Source organism: Typopeltis vanoorti, chromosome 7 (genome assembly GCF_054136105.1).
Source record: "Typopeltis vanoorti isolate ZY-2024b chromosome 7, IOZ_Tvanoo_1.0, whole genome shotgun sequence".
NCBI classification, from domain to species: Eukaryota; Metazoa; Arthropoda; class Arachnida; order Uropygi; family Thelyphonidae; genus Typopeltis; species Typopeltis vanoorti.
In genome coordinates this window covers 7,118,772-7,136,950 of record NC_143555.1, presented here as the reverse complement: position 1 = coordinate 7,136,950, position 18,179 = coordinate 7,118,772, and the positions used below count along the sequence as shown (strand labels likewise).

Below are 18,179 nucleotides of genomic sequence, written 5' to 3'. Positions count from 1 at the left end.
AGGAAAGAGTGTTGTAAATGGAATTAGAGATAATAAAGGTGACATGAAAACTGGAGAAAAAGATATAGTTGCAGTATGGAGTAATTACTTCGAAAAATTGTAAATGAAATAAGCAGTGATAGCACAGTGCTAAAAAACACTCAACAAGCATACAGTCAGGAATACATATCCACACTTGAAGTAGAAAAAGCCATCAAAGGCTTGAAATGTGGAAAGGCAGTTGGAGTAGATGATATTCAACAAGAAATGCTGAATATTTAGGCCTTCTGAACTATGTAGTTGCACTACATAGTTCAGAAAGCCTGGACAGAGGGACAAATTCTGACCTGGGGGGGGAGGAGAAGTCCGACCACACCTCCTCGTGGTGTGGTTGGATTTCAAGGTGACTAACGTGGCAATGGCATCCAGTTTTCCAACGAAGAGTCATAGAAAGATATCAACCAATGCTACCGCGTCTGGGGCAGCTGATGCGTCTAGGGCTGCAGTCCGAGTTCTTGATGATAGATATACTACGAGGACTCATGTTAACATTTTGCAACTCAATATCAATGATACTCAGAGAAAAATGGATGAAGTTAAATACATGCTTTACAATAACAATATCCATATAGCTTGTCTGCAAGAAACAAAGCTGAACAAAAATCTGTACTTCAGCATCAAAGGATACACAATTCTTAGGAAGGATAGAGAGGAAAGAGCAGGTGGCAGGCTTGCTATCCTTTTGAAGATCCCAGAAATCAAATTCAAAGAAATCCCTCTAAATCAATATTTAAATAATAACAGTTCGACAGAAGCTCAAGCTGTTGAAATACACCTACCAAACCATTCAATTTCAATCAAAAACGTCTACCATCCTGATAATACAAATATTGATATAGACATCATTGAAAAGCTAAGCGAATCTCCAACTGATACAATCATTATACTTGGTGACCTAAATGCAAAAAGCCCAATGTGGGACTGCCCTGATTTAGACCATAAAGGTCAACAATTGGAAGACCTCTTGACAGATTTGGAACTCGCAACAATTAACAATGGACAGAGCACCTATCTCTAAAACTATGGGAACTGAATCTGCTATTGACATCGCAGCTATTAATTATAGCATTGCATCAAATGCACAATGGAAAATTTTGGGAAATGCTATCAGTGACCACAGACCCATAATAACAACACTAAACGTCAAGATTGATCAAGAACAGCAAATCAAAAGGACATGGAACTTCAGAAAAGCTGACTGGACAAGGTTTACTCAAATCTTGGAGAGCCTCTGTCAAGATGAACCCATTTCTGGAAACCTTGACAGAAAATTACAAATCCTTACTTCACACATCAGTAAAGCTGCCAAAGCAACAATACCAAGTTGCAGACGGAAAAATACCTGGATACCATACTGGAAAGATCACAATATTGATTCAATGATTACAGAAAGAGACAATATCAACGAACAATTCAGAATTAATAAAACTGATGAATACAGAAAGAAATTAATGGACATAACACACAAAATAGAACAGGAAATTTGGAAGTGCAAACAAGAGAAATGGGCAGAGCTTTGCAGTAACCTGGATCCAAGAAAAGACAGCCAGCACTGGAACATTATTAGAATCCTAGACAACAATATCAAAAAAGAGAACCAACAGAAAACAAACTTCCTCATAAATGCTGGGAAACAAGCTATTACAGATCAAGAAATTGCTAATGACATCTTCTCCGAAAGAATTTACACTAAGTGAACTAAATTCATCAATCGAGAAAACTGCACCTAATAAATCTCCTGGTAATGATCTTATCTTTGGTCATATGGTCAAACACCTTGGCAAAAATGCCAAAGAACAACTTCTGGACATTCTCAATACCTCTTGGCGAACAGGCAAACTTCCAAAAGAATGAAAAAAATCAGTTATTGTACCCATCCTGAAACCTGACAAAAATGCTGCAGAATGTCAAAGCTATAGACCTATCTCATTAACTAGCATACTCTGTAAAATTACTGAAAGAATCATACACTCCAGGCTTATGCACTGGCTGACAAAAAAATAAGAAAATCAACTACTACCAAACTGCCTATAAAGCCCATCATTCAACAGCAGATCACTTATTCCACTTTTGCCAAACAATAATAGACTCATTTCAGGAAAAACCAACAAAAAAGACAACTGCCATATTCCTTGATATGACTGCTGCTTTTGTTCTTGTTTGGATCAAAAAATTAATACAAATAGTACATGATATTGGAATTAGAGGAAATGCTTTAATCTGGATTGCTGATTTCATTAGAGAAAGAAAGATCAAAGTCAGAATCAATGCAGCAATATCAAGAGAGTAGAGAACCTGGGCCAGTGTTCACCAGGGCTCAGTACTCAGTCCCTTGCTATTCCTTTTATATGTCAATAACATTCATCCCTACCTTACAGAAGACACAAAAGTAGCTTGCTATGCAGATGATATAGCCATCTGGCACACTAGTGCTAAAATCAAAGAATCAGAGGAGATTCTAAACAAATCCATGAGAGGATTAGAAAAATGGTCAGATGAACTTAAACTCAAAATCAACCCAGACAAAACAAGCACCTTTAGTACATACAGGAAAAATAGACATTCCTACAATCCCCAAGTCACAATCAACAACAAGCTAATTGAAAAAGTCACAAATCCAAAATACCTTGATATTACGCTTGATCAGGAATTATGTTTTGCACAACAGAGCTCTAAAAAAATTAAATATATTGAAAAGGCTTTGTGGAACAAATAGGGGTGCAAAGCCAAAAATCCTCAAAACTACTTACACTATACTAATAAGGCCAATAATGGAATATGCAGCACCTATCTGGTCACCATCAGCCAACAGAGATTTTTCCTCATCGGAAAAATTAGACAAAATACAAGCAAAAGCATCCAAGATTATCATTGGTGCAGTCTCATCCACTAACAACATCAGAGCCCAACAGGAATGTGAGCTTGACCTGCTGGTGGACAGACGAAAATTTGCCACCATAAAATTCATAAATAATATCAGAAGCTACCAAAGCGATCATATCTCCCTAAAAACTTATGAACATTTGAGTCAAAAATGCAGACTTCACAGATCACCAACTTTACAATATGATGACACTATCAGGAAGGAAATAGGTCTTGATCAGCTAAATGCCCACATAAACAAAGAACCTCTATTTTCCTTTAGCTTCAAATACCTCCATAAATCTAAACCTTACCAAACTCTGTACAAAAAAAGAACCAAAAGAAATACTCAAAGAAAAAGGCCTAAATACTATCAACCTTCTTTCATCCTCCAAAAAACAGGTTATTTGTTATGTCGATGGATTGTCAGGCACCAATATGATTAATGGAGGCGCGGTGTTCTCCTTCTACTCCCGAAAGGTGAAAAACTTTCAATAAAAGTTGCATCTGGGAGAATCGCTTCCAATTTTACCAGCGAACTTTATGTAGTAAATAAAGCACTTGAAGCCTACTTAAAATTATCATCATCTCAACAATCTGAGGGAATTATAGTTTACAGTGACTCAAGATCAGCTATGAAGGCAATTAAAAATGGCAATACCAAGCTCACACAAGACACCCATAAACTCTTAAATCAACTAAAGTGTTTGGGAAAAAGTCGCATTTTACAATGGATTCCTGCTCATGTAGGCATTGATTACAATGCAGCAGCTGATAAATTAGCAAAAGAAGCCAGAGAACTCAACCAAGAAGCTCACATGATAACTCTTGCTGATGCTAGCGCACTAGCAAAAGCTAAATTAATTCCACTGAAATCAATGATACTACATCAAATTCCTGAAATCAATGCTGGAAGAAACACCTACCACGATAGTAATAGTAGACTACGAACAGGACATTATAGAGGAATGAAGATCAATACAGATGATACGAGAACATATAGAAACTGCAACAGCTGCCCCAATACTGAACTGACACTCACTCGCATCTTTACCAGTCCAGCGATTACAGCAGCCTTTCTTGAAATAGATCCGAATCCTGAACAACACCTCTATACAAACAAAATCATCGACATAGCCAAAACAGTTCAAGGAGCACACGGAAACATCTAAGACTCTTCAAAGGACAAGACAACAATAACTGCATAGTTCAGAAAGCCTGGACAGAGGGACAAATTCCCGATGATTGGAATAGAGCTCTCATAGTACTCATATATAAAAAGGGAAATAAAACTGAATGTGAGAATTACGGAGGTATTTCCCTACTGAGTGTTCCTGATAAGATTTATGCAAGTATACTTGAGAAGAATTGTGGAAGAAAAGCTTGGTGAAGAACAAGCTGGATTCAGGCCAAATAGAGGCTGTCAGGATCAGATCTTCACTTTATGACAAATTGTTGAGAAATCATGGGGATATAACAAAGATTTGTATTTAACTCTTGTAGATCTGGAAAAGACGTATTACAAGGTGCCAAGTCTGCAAGATTCCTTGACTAAATTGAGTAGCTGTTGTAATAGATATGGTATGAAGGTCAGCAATAAAAAGGCAAACACAATGAAAATAGGCAGAAGCATTGAAAATGTCAACTGCATTATGAATGGAGAACCTGTGGAACAAGTAAAACATTTCAACTACTTAGGCATGATTTTTAGTGAAGATGGTAAATTAAATATGGAAATAGACAACAGAATCAATAAAGCTGGTATGATAGGAAGTCGATTGAATAAATTCATATGGAATAAGAGAGAAATTAGTTTGAACACTAATTAGCTGTATACAAGGCGTGTTCAAACCAGTTTTAACTTATGGATCTGAGAGCTGGGTCAGATCTATAAAATGATCAAATACTAGAGACCACAGATATGAGAGTCCTGATCAAGATTAGGGGCACGAACAGATGGTATCAATGGCAATATCATATTAAAAACGAGGATATTAGGAAAGAACTTGATATTGTCAGCATCCAGAAATGCATTAGCTGAGCTAATCTCAGGTGGTATGGTCACTTAAACAGAATGGGCGAGGAAAGATTAGCAAAACAAGTCTTCCCTGCCATGTTGGCAGGTCGTTTTCCTGCCAACTTCCTTGGTCTCGAGGAAGACCAAGATATAGGTGGATTGATATGGTAAAAAGTGCCTTACACTATAGAAATATAAGATCTGATAATGTTGGAGTCTTGACAAGTAACAGACTGATTGGAAGGAAAATTGTAGATAGGAAGTTAGTAATGATGTAAATTTTTCAAGTAGTAGTATCATATCCTGTACACCCTATGAGGGTATACATCAGGAATTTCGTAGTAGCTGAAATGTTTTTCTTGTTCTATAAGTTCTCCATTCACAATCAGTTGATATTTTTAATGTTACTGCCTATTTTCATTGTCTTTGCATACGAACTTTAATCACATCATCAGCCATTGTCGATCCACTGCTGGATGAAGGCCTTTCCAAGATTACTCCAAAACTGTCTGTCCATGGCTCTCCTTTTCCATTTCACACCTGCAAATCTGATGATAGCATCAATCCATAGTAATTTAGGTCGGCGTCGTGGTCGTTTTTCCTCCCATGCAATCCAATCCAGTACTACTTTTGTCCATTGTTGATCCTGTCTTTGCGCCCAGCCCATTCCTACATCAGATATTTCACTCTTCCTATGATGTCAGAGACTTTGGTTTGCTTTCTTATCCATGTGTTCATTTTGTGATCCAGTCTTGTGATACCAAGCATACTTCTTTTCATACTAAATTGTGTTGTTCTTAATGTTCAGTAATCTGTTGTACAACTTGAATATGGTCCATTGTACTAAAGCCATTTCGAAAGCCTGCCTGTTTTTTTGGTTGTGCTAGGTCCAGAGTCGTACAAGGCCTATGAGCTAAGACTTTTGTAAACCACTGATAGTAGACTATGGGTCGGTAGTTTACCAAGTCTTCTACCTCACCTTTTTTTTTTATGTATCAGAATTAGGGTAGGCTTCCTCCATGTTCTTGGTACATCAAACCAAAATATCTATGTTTTGGTTGGATTTTTGAAACATTTTCTTTCTTTTTGGCAGTTTATTTTATTTGAATCTTAGTCCGTACCATGTGATGGTCACTTCCAATGTTGAAGGTGTTTATAACAGAGCAGTCTTGAAAGATGTTTCACTAGTTAATCAAATATACATATATATATATATATAGGTATACCACCATTTTTTTCAGCAACATATGGTCCAACACCTCCTTTAATCAGAACAAAATTACAAGAGCACATTTCAAATTCCTGCAGCCACCAGGTAACACCATCTGTGGCCAACTAGTTCTCTGGACTGCCATAGGGGTCATTTCTTTTATAAGCTAGCAAGAACACATGCTAGCTTATTTGCATCTGCACTTGATTGTGATTCTTAGCTTATTTACATTTTATTCCTGAAGAAACTCAAATTGTAGCTACATCTACTGCTTGTCCACCTCCATTGCCCATACTACACACGTCACAATAATTTTCTCCACAAAGGTGGCACCTGTGCCTTTGTGAAATCGAACATAGCCTGCTAGGGAATGACTAATTTAGAATCCCCTGCTTTTAACCTTCTCTGTCTCAAGGTTTCCTTGCCACATTTAGTAACATTCATTTGTTGCATTTACTGGTCTCCAAACACTGATAACCACCTAGATCTCTTCGCATTCCTTACCAGGAAACCTGACAATCTGCAACCCATTTATCTGAATAGTGAGGTCATCTTCCTGGGTGACCTCAGCATCCATAATTCCAACACCACTGACCAAGCTGGACAAGAAGCACAAGTCTTGACTATAAGTAATTACCTAACACAAGTTGTACATCTACCTACCCAAATTCCTGATAATCCTCTTCACTCTCCAGATACAGTAGAGGTTGCCAGTTCACCTCTTGACAGTTCAGACCACAATCTTATACAAGTTACGCAGAACACCCCTCCTCCAACCACTCCCTACCAACCTCGCATCCTCTAGCACTACAAAGAAGCCAATTGGGATAATCTCTTTAATTTCTTCTGCTCCTTTCCTTGGTTTTTTGTTTCCCCTAACATCTGTGAATGAGTCACAGAAATTATCCTCCCTGTCATTTCCAAGGCCTTCATGCTTCACTTAAAGATAAAGCTAACCTCCTGGTCACTCTTTTCCTCAAACTCCTGCATAGATCACCAAGGGGAATCGCCTCCTACCATACTGGAATCCAAGCTAATGGCTAATCTAGAAAGACTCTGGATCCAGGAGTGGCAGAAAATCAGTGGTGTACCTGTGTGTGTATACCCACACACACACACACATTTTAAAAGAGGTGTCCAAAGTTTGAAAACTGCATTAGTCAGAATTTTGGCATAGAACTTTTCCTTTGCTAGCATACAGTTTCAGTCTAGACCTAGTACTGTGATCCAGTTGAATGCTCTCTTCTTGGGAGTATGACATACTCCTCAGTTGGGCTCAAATGATGTGATGATTTATAGTAACTTTTTAATAGAAAGTGAGTCATTTAATTTCATAGGAAGTGACGAGGTTTTTTCCTCCACCTGATAATTTTTTTAATTTATTAATATCTAAAATTTATTGATTTATTAATAAATTAACAGAGAATCATACTGTTTGTGCAGTCTTAGTTGCTTTAGCTATAAAGTTGTCAGATTTTAGATATCTAAGAGAGCTGTATCATAGGAGAGGGGTCAAATACTTTCAAAGAGTTGGATCACGATAATATATATACTGGATTATATTTTGTTGGATAATGCTTTTCGGTTGTAAATTGTTAAATTAAATTGCAAAAAAGTTTTGCATGTCACTCAGAATGAATGCAAAGATCATTTTTGTTATGCTAATATAAAGCATATTTTATTATAATTAGTTTGCATTTAAGAGTAATTATTTCTTTTATAGATTGTGATCTTCACATTGGTATAAAAATGATATCTAGTCACCACTGTTACCTTCTGAAAGATGACCAGAATCGGATATGGATTTATGATACTAGGTGAGGAAAATCTGTTTTTGTGGTTGTGTGAATTGGTTCATTTCTTTCTGAGATAACTAATGCTAAACATGTTATGAATAGTGTTATAATTTGTTCATTAATTCTAGAAGTATTACAAGCAGAGCAGAGTTTGTGCCATTGATTTGCATGAATATGCCAAAATTGTCATTAGTGATACTCTGCAATCAATGAGTTGGGGTGGGGAGATTCAAATCTCACTGCATGCAATGGTTTTTAAATGTCTTTGGGTGACAGATAAATTTCATTGCCTGGTGTGAGACTACCACTCTGTAATACTAATATTGCTAAATATCACTGTAAGAGGGTGTTAATCAGTGGTGAGCTATGGAAATTTTAACAAAGGGCTTGCATCGTCGAGCAAAAAAAAAAAAAAAAAATGCTGTATTTCACACAAAAACTTTTATTAATACAGCTTGTGTTCAAATGCCAGTCAAAAAGTATGAGGAGACAATCAGCCTGTAAAGGCTATCATTTTTAAACAAATATTTCATGATCTAAATATGAAATATTTGCATACAATCATCTGTGTTAATTTATCTTACATAAAAAAAACATTTTTAACTATCAAAATATAATAAGAATAAAATCTTCTATAATCACACATATGCAATAGTCCACATTTTTTATAAACAAAATAAATTTGTTTTGTTTGCGATAGAAGTTTTTATGACAAACAATCTATAAATAAATCAAATATTATCTAAACACGATAATATTGAAATACGTTATATTTCTCTTTTGTTTTTATACTTCAAGTGAATCAACGGTACCAATCAAGGGGCATTATTTTATAGTCCTGTTTATTTATATGTGATTGCCAAAAGTGTCTTCTTATTTGTAAAATGGTAGTAACAGTAACTATAATATTTTATTTAATCAAATCACTTTCAAGACGATGAGACGATTTTACATGGAAAAAAAAAACTCGCTTCTTTACAGGTTAATATTTACAAAAAATTACTTTAAGGAAATACTTATGACAACAGCTGCCACACCTTATTTCCTTCTTCCTTCATGTCTTGTGCTCTTCTAGGAGATTCTATAGCCAAGCAATGATTTTCTAGAAGAGATTTGACATAGGGATTCGGATTAAATTCATTCAAGGGTTTCCCATTTATACTTATTGTCATTAAATCCAAAATATGTTTTATAGTGAGAGAAGATCTCTTTGTTGTTACAGTATTATTCATCACACTAAAAGCACGTTCGGCTTCAGCATTACAAACTGCAGTTGTTGCCATAATCACTTTGGCTTTTTTCACCATGCTGGGAATTTCGTTTTGTAACTTTCCAGTCAAAGCCATTTCCACTAAATCTCTAAAATCATTGATTTTAATTTCATATTTCAAAATAAAATTTAAAGATCTTATTCTCTTTTCTCCTTCTAACCATGGACATGTAACTTATTCCATGTTTCAGGATAACATACATTTAAAATGTTTTTCAGTTCATCTTCCAAATCCTCATAATTTTCATTTTTAAGTTTAAAATGACTTTGCTGCATTAATCTATCCTTTAAAGACATAAGAGAGTTTAGTAATGTTTCTCGCGGTAGTTTGTGAAATCTGATTTTGCTTTCAATTGCTATTCCTTCAAATTCTTTTGATTTTAACATGGTATCAATTTTAGATTCATAAGAATCTACAGAATTTTTAAAATCATTAATTGCATTAATTGTTTGCATGATTAAGGAGTTATCCCTTATAATACTTATATTGAGACTTTGTAGAGCTTCTGACAAATATGATAACTCCTGTAGGATATCAATCATTAATGCTAGATCTTTTAAAAATTCCAAATTAAGAAGTTGGTTTAAAAAGCCCTTATATTTATCGTTCGATGCAGAATGCTTGCATAAAGCTGGGTAATTTCTCCACACAGCCATTCGTAAACTGCAAGCTGCCCATCCAAGCTGCCAAACACACGGCCGATCTTTAAAATTTTGATACCAAGGTCTTTTGCAATCGTATTTAATTCTCATTGATTTTTTGGTGATTGATGATAAACCGCATATAATTTATCCATAAATATTTCAAAATGATTTTTTTCTTTAATGTTTTTTATCAAATCGTCTAATGCTAATTGTAAACGATGAGCTACGCAATGCCAAATCACATTGTTGGGATATTTTTGTAGAAGTTTGATTGCAACACCTGATTTGTTTCCTAACGTTACACTAGCTCCATCAGAACAAAATGCAATGAGATGATTTTTTAAATAGTTATCAGAAAATGCATATGAATTTAAAGTTGCAATTATAGTAGCATGTATACATTCTGCGGTGGTATTTTCTAGTTCTACAAGATCTACAAAAATCATACATGGTTCAGTGAGCTCAACTTGTATGTGAATAGCTAAAACACTTATTTTCGATAATGTTGTCGATTTGTCTGCATAATAGCAATTTTTTTCTATTATTTTGGAGAATATTTCTAATTTTATTTGTTTAGAAATATGTTCAACTATTCTAATTCCTGAGAATCTAGAATGCAATGATAATCCTAGATCCATTTTTAATTTGCAGCTAGATTAAATCCGGTAAATCAGACATTGGTCAGTTTCTCTTCACCAAACTATAAACAGAATTAAAAATTTTTGAAGTTATCAAAATTTCTTTTTCATTTAGTTTGTCAATTACATTTGGTAATATAGATTTGCTACATTCTTCATTTATTTTTATGATTTTATTATGAGCAAATGATTCATTATGTTTGGATAACTTTTTACGCAAAGATGCGGTTCTTGAGTCTGTAGTATTTCCATTCGGTTCTATTTTCATTTCTACTCATTCCTTTGATAGGTAACAACTTTTTTTCTCCTTCAACACCTAAGTTTTTATATTTTGAGCAAACGTGGCATCCTAATTTACCATTTTTAACTTTTTTTATTATTATTATTGTTCCGGGCAACTCCAAGGAGTCGACAGACTCATTGAGGGAGGCCCTAACATCATGTCAAGAACAACTATTCGACATTGACACAGTATCTATCATACTTTGCCTTGAACTCATTCACGGTCGTAGCACCCACAACAGACTCTGGAAGCTTATTCCACTCATTCACCACTCTCCAAGTAAAAAACCTAGCTCTAACACCCTTGTCAACCACGCTCTTTAGGAGGACTAGGGGCCATGCATGGCCCCTAGTCCTCCTGCCACCAGTCATATTTTCAAAAATATCTTCTGGATCAATCTTATAGAAACCCTTCAGTAATTTCAATGTCTCAATCATATCACCTCTCCTCTGCCTATCGACCAATTTCTGCAACCCACAAATCTTCAACCTATTCTCATAAGGTTCATTCCACAGACCTGCTATCATCTTGGTCACTCGTCTCTGGATCCTCTCCACTTCCTCCCCATCACGAAGAAACCCTGGTGCCCATAACTGGGCACAGTCCAGATGGGGTCTTATCAAGGCTCAATATACAGACGAACAACAACTTGTTTGTCTCTGCATGTTAAAGTATTTTTCAGAAGCCAAGTGATTTGATGAGCTGATTTAGTCACTTTTGCAATGTGCCCCCTAAACTTCAATTCCCTATCCACCAACACTCCCAAATCCCTGGCCTCATCAATCTCCTGGAGTATACGGTTCCACCAATGCGATATACTGCTGCTATTCTTTTCACCCCAAAGTGCATAACCTTACATTTTGCCACATTAAATTGACATCCATTTTTCCTAGCCCAGTCCTCCAAACTATCCAAATCATTCTGTAAAATTTTGACATCCTGTGCACTCACAATTGCTCTACCCAACTTTGCATCATCAGCAAACAAGTGAACACTTCCTCTCAAATCCTTTCCTATATCATTGATGAACAAATTGAAAAGCAGTGGTCCAAGAACAGAGCCCTGCGGCACACCACTAGTCACAAGCCGTCTTTTAGACTCCACTCCTGAATAAACCACTCTCTGGTATCTCTCCTTCAACCACCCTCCTATCCATCTCACCATCCCTATATCTATCCCCATCTGCTCCAGTTTGCTGATTAGGATTCCATGTGGTATCCTGTCAAAGGCCTTGGCAAGGTCCAGTAGTATCACTGTAAACCCATTACCCTTATCCAGTTCAGCCGTCACTGTGTTATAAAACGTGAGCAAGTTACTGAGGCATGATCTACCCTTCACAAAACCATGTTGTCCCCCATACAATATCCCATTTTCATCTATCCAATCCTGTATTCTTTTCTTGAATAATTTCTCTAAGACCTTGACAATGATTTCTGATATGCTAATCGGTCGGTAATTTACAACAGCAGTCTTGGAACCACCTTTATGCAGTGGAACAATTTTCCCCTCTTTCAACCCCCTCGGGACTAACCCAGACCAGAGACTCAAATTAAACAAAATGGTCAAGGGTACTGACAATTCTTTAGCTGCTTCTCGTACGACACGAGCTGGTATACCATCCAATTCCATGGATGTATTGACATTGAGGTTATGCAATAGACTACTCACCTCCACTTCATTCACCACAGTTCCCATATAATCTACTGGTTTACTCGTTTCTGCAATGTCACCACCTGGATAATATATTCTCGCAAAGCTCACTCAGTAACTCAACTATATCAACTGATTCAGTTACTTCCCTACCATCGGCATTCTTTAAAATCATTCTGCCACGTACATTTTTCCTTTTACTTGCTACATATCTAAAAAACTGTTTAGGATTCTCTTTTAGCCTGCATGGCCAATGTTCTTTCATAATCCTTTTTTGCTTTTCTTACCACACTCGTTACCCTTCTGGCCTGCGCTTTATACCGTTCATGTGCCTGCCGGTTACTTTTCTCCTTAAATTCCCTCCATAGTTTCTTTTTTTGCAGCTCAAGCTTAATGGTGTTATTCATCCATTTAACCCCTACTTGATTTATTATTCGGACTCTAGGTATACAGTCAGCCATTGCTTCATGCAAACACTTCTTAACTGCCTCCCATGCACTATCAACTTCTAGTCCTTGCAGTTGTACATGCCATGACACTGAACCAATCAAACTCCTAAGCTTGTCATACTTTCCAGCCCGATAATTCCACATGTACCCTGTCTTAATTGAAAATTCCACACCTTTAGCCACTCCCAAGTCAAGACCCTATGATTACTCTCACCAATTGGTGGCAATGCGGTCATATTTGTCACAGCCAAATCCTCAGATGTAATTACTAGGTCAAGCACTCTCTCTGACCCCTAGTATTTTCCATTACATGCTGTCGCAGATAGTTATCCCATAATAACCGCATAAAATCCAATTCCTTCCTTCTAACCACTTATACTGCATTTTGAAATACAATGTTTGCTTCTCTTTTATTTACCTGTTTGCTTCCAGCAATCAGGTAAATGATTTTCTTTTTCTCCTCCAACTTGTTGCATATTCATTGAATCAATGTGCGTATTATCTTTAACTTCAAATGTGCGTATTATCTTCAACTTCATCTTCGACTTCATTTTCAACTGCAGTAGAATCAGCAGAATCACTTTTCTTTATTTTTCTTTCCCAAAAAAATTTAATAAATTTGACTGTCTTTTCATGTTTCATGTATAAAAATACTTTTACAATTATAAATATAAAAGTTGCTGAATATACAGTTTTTAAATTTATTATTATTTTTAAATTTTAAACACAAACAATTGTTAGACATCAGTGTACTGATGAACACAGAACTAATGCCCAGTGGAACAACTCATTGATGACAGTTTTATGAACATTTGATGGGCTACTGCTTTTACCATACAATTGGCTACCAGAAGGGAGAAGGGTAAAGATAGCGCATGCGGTTATTTTATTTTCAAACTTGGTGCATTTGTTATTGAGGAGTTGAAACAATAATTCCAAATAATCTATACCAGTGTTTCTCAACCTTTCTAAGCCCAGGGACCAGTAAAATGGCTAAAACAATTCTTCTGACCACTAAGTTACAGAGGCGGCACTGGGCGGAGGGGGGTGATCCGCCCCGGGAGGCACTTTTTTGATGTTTTAAGAAATCTTGCCATACTGTCCATAAAACAGCAACTGAGTGATGAAATAGACTTCAACAATGTCATCGACGATTTTGCAAACAGGAAATCGTTGATGACATTTTAGAATGTTGAATTAAAGTTTTACTTGAAAAATAAACATAATGTTTTTAATTTATTTCCCAATACGTCGGTTTGACTTTTTGTAATTTTTTTAAAAACCTATGTAGGAATTACTAACATCTCAGAAAAACCATTTATAACATAACAAATCTAAAAGCATGTTTTGAATACATATGGAATCATAATTAAATTGGAAGTAAACGATTAAAAGTGTATCATCATTGAACAATGTTTTAATTTTTATTAAACAAATAAATAATATGATATAATTATGCTACTTACTTACAACAGTTCATAACACAAAACACATTGAGGTTTCTGTTCACTTTCATCTCCACATTAAGTAAACCCAAATTCCAAATATAAACTGTTATATTTCCTACTGTATTTTTTCTTTGAACTGCTTGTTTCTTCTATTTTAATAGTATCAAATTTACTCGCCGTTACAACACGTGTATCACAATTAGCATCATCTGTTTCATTTGCCCTTCTTTTCAAAGTCCTAGTTCTAAGCCACTTTTCCATTATTAAAAAAGCGTTTTCAAAAAATATATAAATACTAGGATTAACTCACCACACACTTTCTCCAAGTATCACTTAGCACTTCTGAAGATATATGGTTAAAGGAGAAAACCTTCAATAATAAAAATCAATAAACAGCAAGCAATTGGTTGAAATGTGGATAACACATGTTCTCTTCAAATCTGACATAACAGCAAGGGGAGGAGGAAGCAATAAAACTATATTATTGTTCACTTCACCCCTATTGTTATTCGTCATTCTGCCGCTACAAATTTAGCAGCAGAATGATGAATAATAAAAGAAGGATGAAGTGAACAACAATATAGTTTTATTGCTTCCACCTTTGAACATTCTGACGCTGTTTGTTGGTTTTTTTTAGGTCTCCATTTGATTTCAATAATTTTTACTTACCTTTTAATTTGTTTTGTTTGGATAATTAAAAAAAAATTCATTTAATTGTGGTGCCTGCAGACCACAGGTTGAGAAACACTGATCTATACACTGCTGAATAGACTAATTTTTGTTAGGTTACCGTATGAGTTTGTCGCTTAATATATTTAAAAAAAAATTGTTGTTTGTTTTGTTTGTTTTTTTTTTGAAAAAATTAAAAAGTAAAGAACAAGGGGCTCGTAAATTCGAGAAAAATTTAACAAAGGGCTTGCACGAGCCCCTTATAGCTCACCACTGGTGTTAATTCAATTGATTGTGAGGGCTGCTTGTTTATATACTTTTTAACTACCTATGGGTTTTGATACTTTTGTGGGAGAGCTGTTGTAGTGTGTGTGTGCTTTTGTGTGTTTCAGTTTTTGTTCTAATTGCTCAAAAATAAGGCAATGTGTATGGATGCCTGGGAAAAGCAAGATGGCAATTGCTTTGTCTCAAATCAACGTGCTCTTTGATTTTGGTCTGAGTGGCCCGGTGGTGGGAGAACTAGGGGCCATTCTTGGAAACTGAGCAAGAATGTAGTGTCAGGACTAGATTTTTGCTTGGAGAGAGCAGTGAATGGGTGGAATAGGTTGCCAGAGTCTGTTGTGGGTGCCATGACAGTGAATAAGTTCAAAGCAGAGTATGATGGATACTGTGCAAATGTTGGATAGTGTTGGCGTAATGTTTAGGCCTTCCCTCGATGAGTCTAAGGTGTTGTAATGTTTCTTTGGCTTTTATTGTACAATGGTTGTATTTTTTTTATTCAATCTTTTCTACCTAAATCTCCTTCTATATTAACCTTATCGGCTGCGCTATTTATGTTGTAACCTTTTCTTCCTTATTATAATATCCTACCGCTGCGCCATTTATGTTGTGTCGCTTCTTCTTATTCACACTTATTTTAAACCTTTGTTGCTTTATCTCTGTAATACACTATCGGGTAGCACGTGGTACCTCTGAGTGACAGTGGAATTTCCTCGAGATAGAGGCTGTACCAGAGTATCAGAGTATCTAAGATTTATCTCTCGTAAAACGCCAAAAAATTTATTTGTTTCGCTGTGCCACTTAGTGCTATTAGATTATTAAACATTAACAACCAAGAGGTAATCTCTGGACAGTACTTAATGATACCTATCAACTCTGCAGATGTGGCCAAAATATACCCTTTTCAAATATCCCGCATAGGTTCGCATTACTATTTTATAAGCGGTGCATCGGAGTCCAGAAATCACAGAAAGTCTTAGTTAGAATCAAAAGCAAGGTTTATTATACTCAAAGGTTGATACACATGATAACACTAAATCAAATCCCATCTTAAGGGAGTTTCAGACAAGGTATATAAAATTCAAACACTACTATTACACTTATAAAATATTATACAGTAGCTTCCTAAAGTAAGAATTATATTAACCTTCGCTAGTGCATTAATCATGTACTATTATCACAATCAATCTAAGACTCCGTAGCTCTGTCAGACTACACAAGATAACATTCATATCTTTCATAATCTCTTAATATTATGCCAATTCTTTACTCTAAACATATCCTTGATTTCATTCAATATAATGGCGAACTTTAACACAACGACAGATAATAAACATAAATTCAATATCCTTCTAAAGTCCTAGCAATACAACCTTATCCTATATCATTAATGTTCCCTTTTATAACATGTTAACGTGGCACAAATCTTTCATTCATATTCAGTGAAACACAAAGTGTACTTATCTTCCTTTATGGCATCATATGTTCACAGGAAACTGGCCTTCTGTGGACAGCCGGACTTTTTCGCAGAGATACTGTCGCCGAAACCCGCGACTGCCGGTACCGGGCACTGGTACTCTTCCTCGCCACGAGGGGGGGGGGGAACACACCAAAGATCCAGGAGAAAAAAAGCCTTGCTACAGGGTCGCATGACCCTTATATTACTCTCCTCTTTCTCGGCGTTTCTTGCCCCTTTCGATGTCCAGCGAACTACTATGTCACGGCATCCATCGTCTCCGCCGCTAATCGCACTTACAATGACGTCATCGTTTACTCGGGGCAATCCGCTCCCTCGCATAACCTTTGGACTTGACTCCCCCCCCAACCATTGAATTTGTGCTTACATTTTATAATTCTTTTATACATATTTTATAATGCTCTGCTAATGTTTTATACCTTCAATATCAATTTAATCACATTCATGAACGGCACAAAATACCCTTTCATTAAAGAACTCGCTTGATTTATATATACACATTATTTATTTTACACTTAGAGGCAATTTACTCTATTTATCTCATTCTTTTGTTTGGAAAAGCATGTTAGACTGTGATAAGATAGGAATTCATAAATTTCCACTCTATCACAATCTAACAAAGGACTTCATAGAGTAGTCTACAGAGTTCTATGGAACATAGAATAATAATATGTTCATTAGATTATGTGGATAAGTTATGGGTTTTTAAAGCAGAGAATGAGTGGGTGGTAATATATCAATGACCGGATGTGAAAGTAGAGAATTAAGAAAGGAAGTCAAGTACTCGTTTCACAGCTAAGAAAGAATGTGAAAGAGCAGTGTGTGATCTTGAAAAAAAGTTATTTATAATAGTGTGAATGACATTAGTGACACAAGCAGAGTAAAAGTTGGACAGTACAATGTGAATAATAGCAAGTGGAAGAAATTTAAATACAGAAGATAGATGCAGTTGTAGAGAAATCAATGCAGAATGGTGATGTTAATATTCAAAATGAATTGGTGAAGTTGAGGAATGGATTAAGTTGTTTGGTTCAGACTGAGATAGGCCATTTAGAGAAGAGATGGTTGAAAGTCTAAGAAGATACCAATGTTGGAAAAGGATTAAACTAAATATATAATTTAGAGATACGAGTGGAAGAGGAGTTAAGGTGAATGATGGTACTAAAGCTTGTAAGGTAGTATAGTGAGAGTTGTTTGGGACTCCACTTCACCTTCAAATGTTGAAAGTACATTTGAGAGGATGACTGCAAAAAGATTGACTGAGACTAAAGATAGGAGAAGAGGTGCAGGATAATTGACCATGCTTTAAAAATGTGTGGTTTTCTTGAAACAGTGAGGTAGATTGCATTATTATAAATACATGTGTGTATCTCAGTTGTGTTTGGTTATCTGAATCCTGTTGACTGCAAGTGGTGTTAATTTCTAAACTGAAAATGAAGTATGTAAG

General features: G+C 35.9%; 1 protein-coding gene across 3 annotated transcripts in view; it reads left to right on the top strand.

Moving 5' to 3' along the window:
- LOC150104471 (E3 ubiquitin-protein ligase CHFR-like) overlaps positions 1 to 18,179 on the top strand; it is a 232,383-nt gene that overhangs the window by 9,098 nt on the left and 205,106 nt on the right. For 2 of the 3 annotated variants that reach the window (XR_016548572.1, XM_090395650.1), the window contains exon 2: positions 7,852 to 7,945. Coding sequence is in view for 1 of the 3 variants with exons in the window: in XM_090395650.1 (XP_090251776.1) it covers positions 7,852 to 7,945 (94 nt within the window). In the remaining 2 variants the exon portion in view is untranslated. Of the gene's footprint in view, positions 1 to 7,851; positions 7,946 to 18,179 lie in introns of those variants that run through there. The other variant, XM_090395651.1, reaches the window with a different exon arrangement.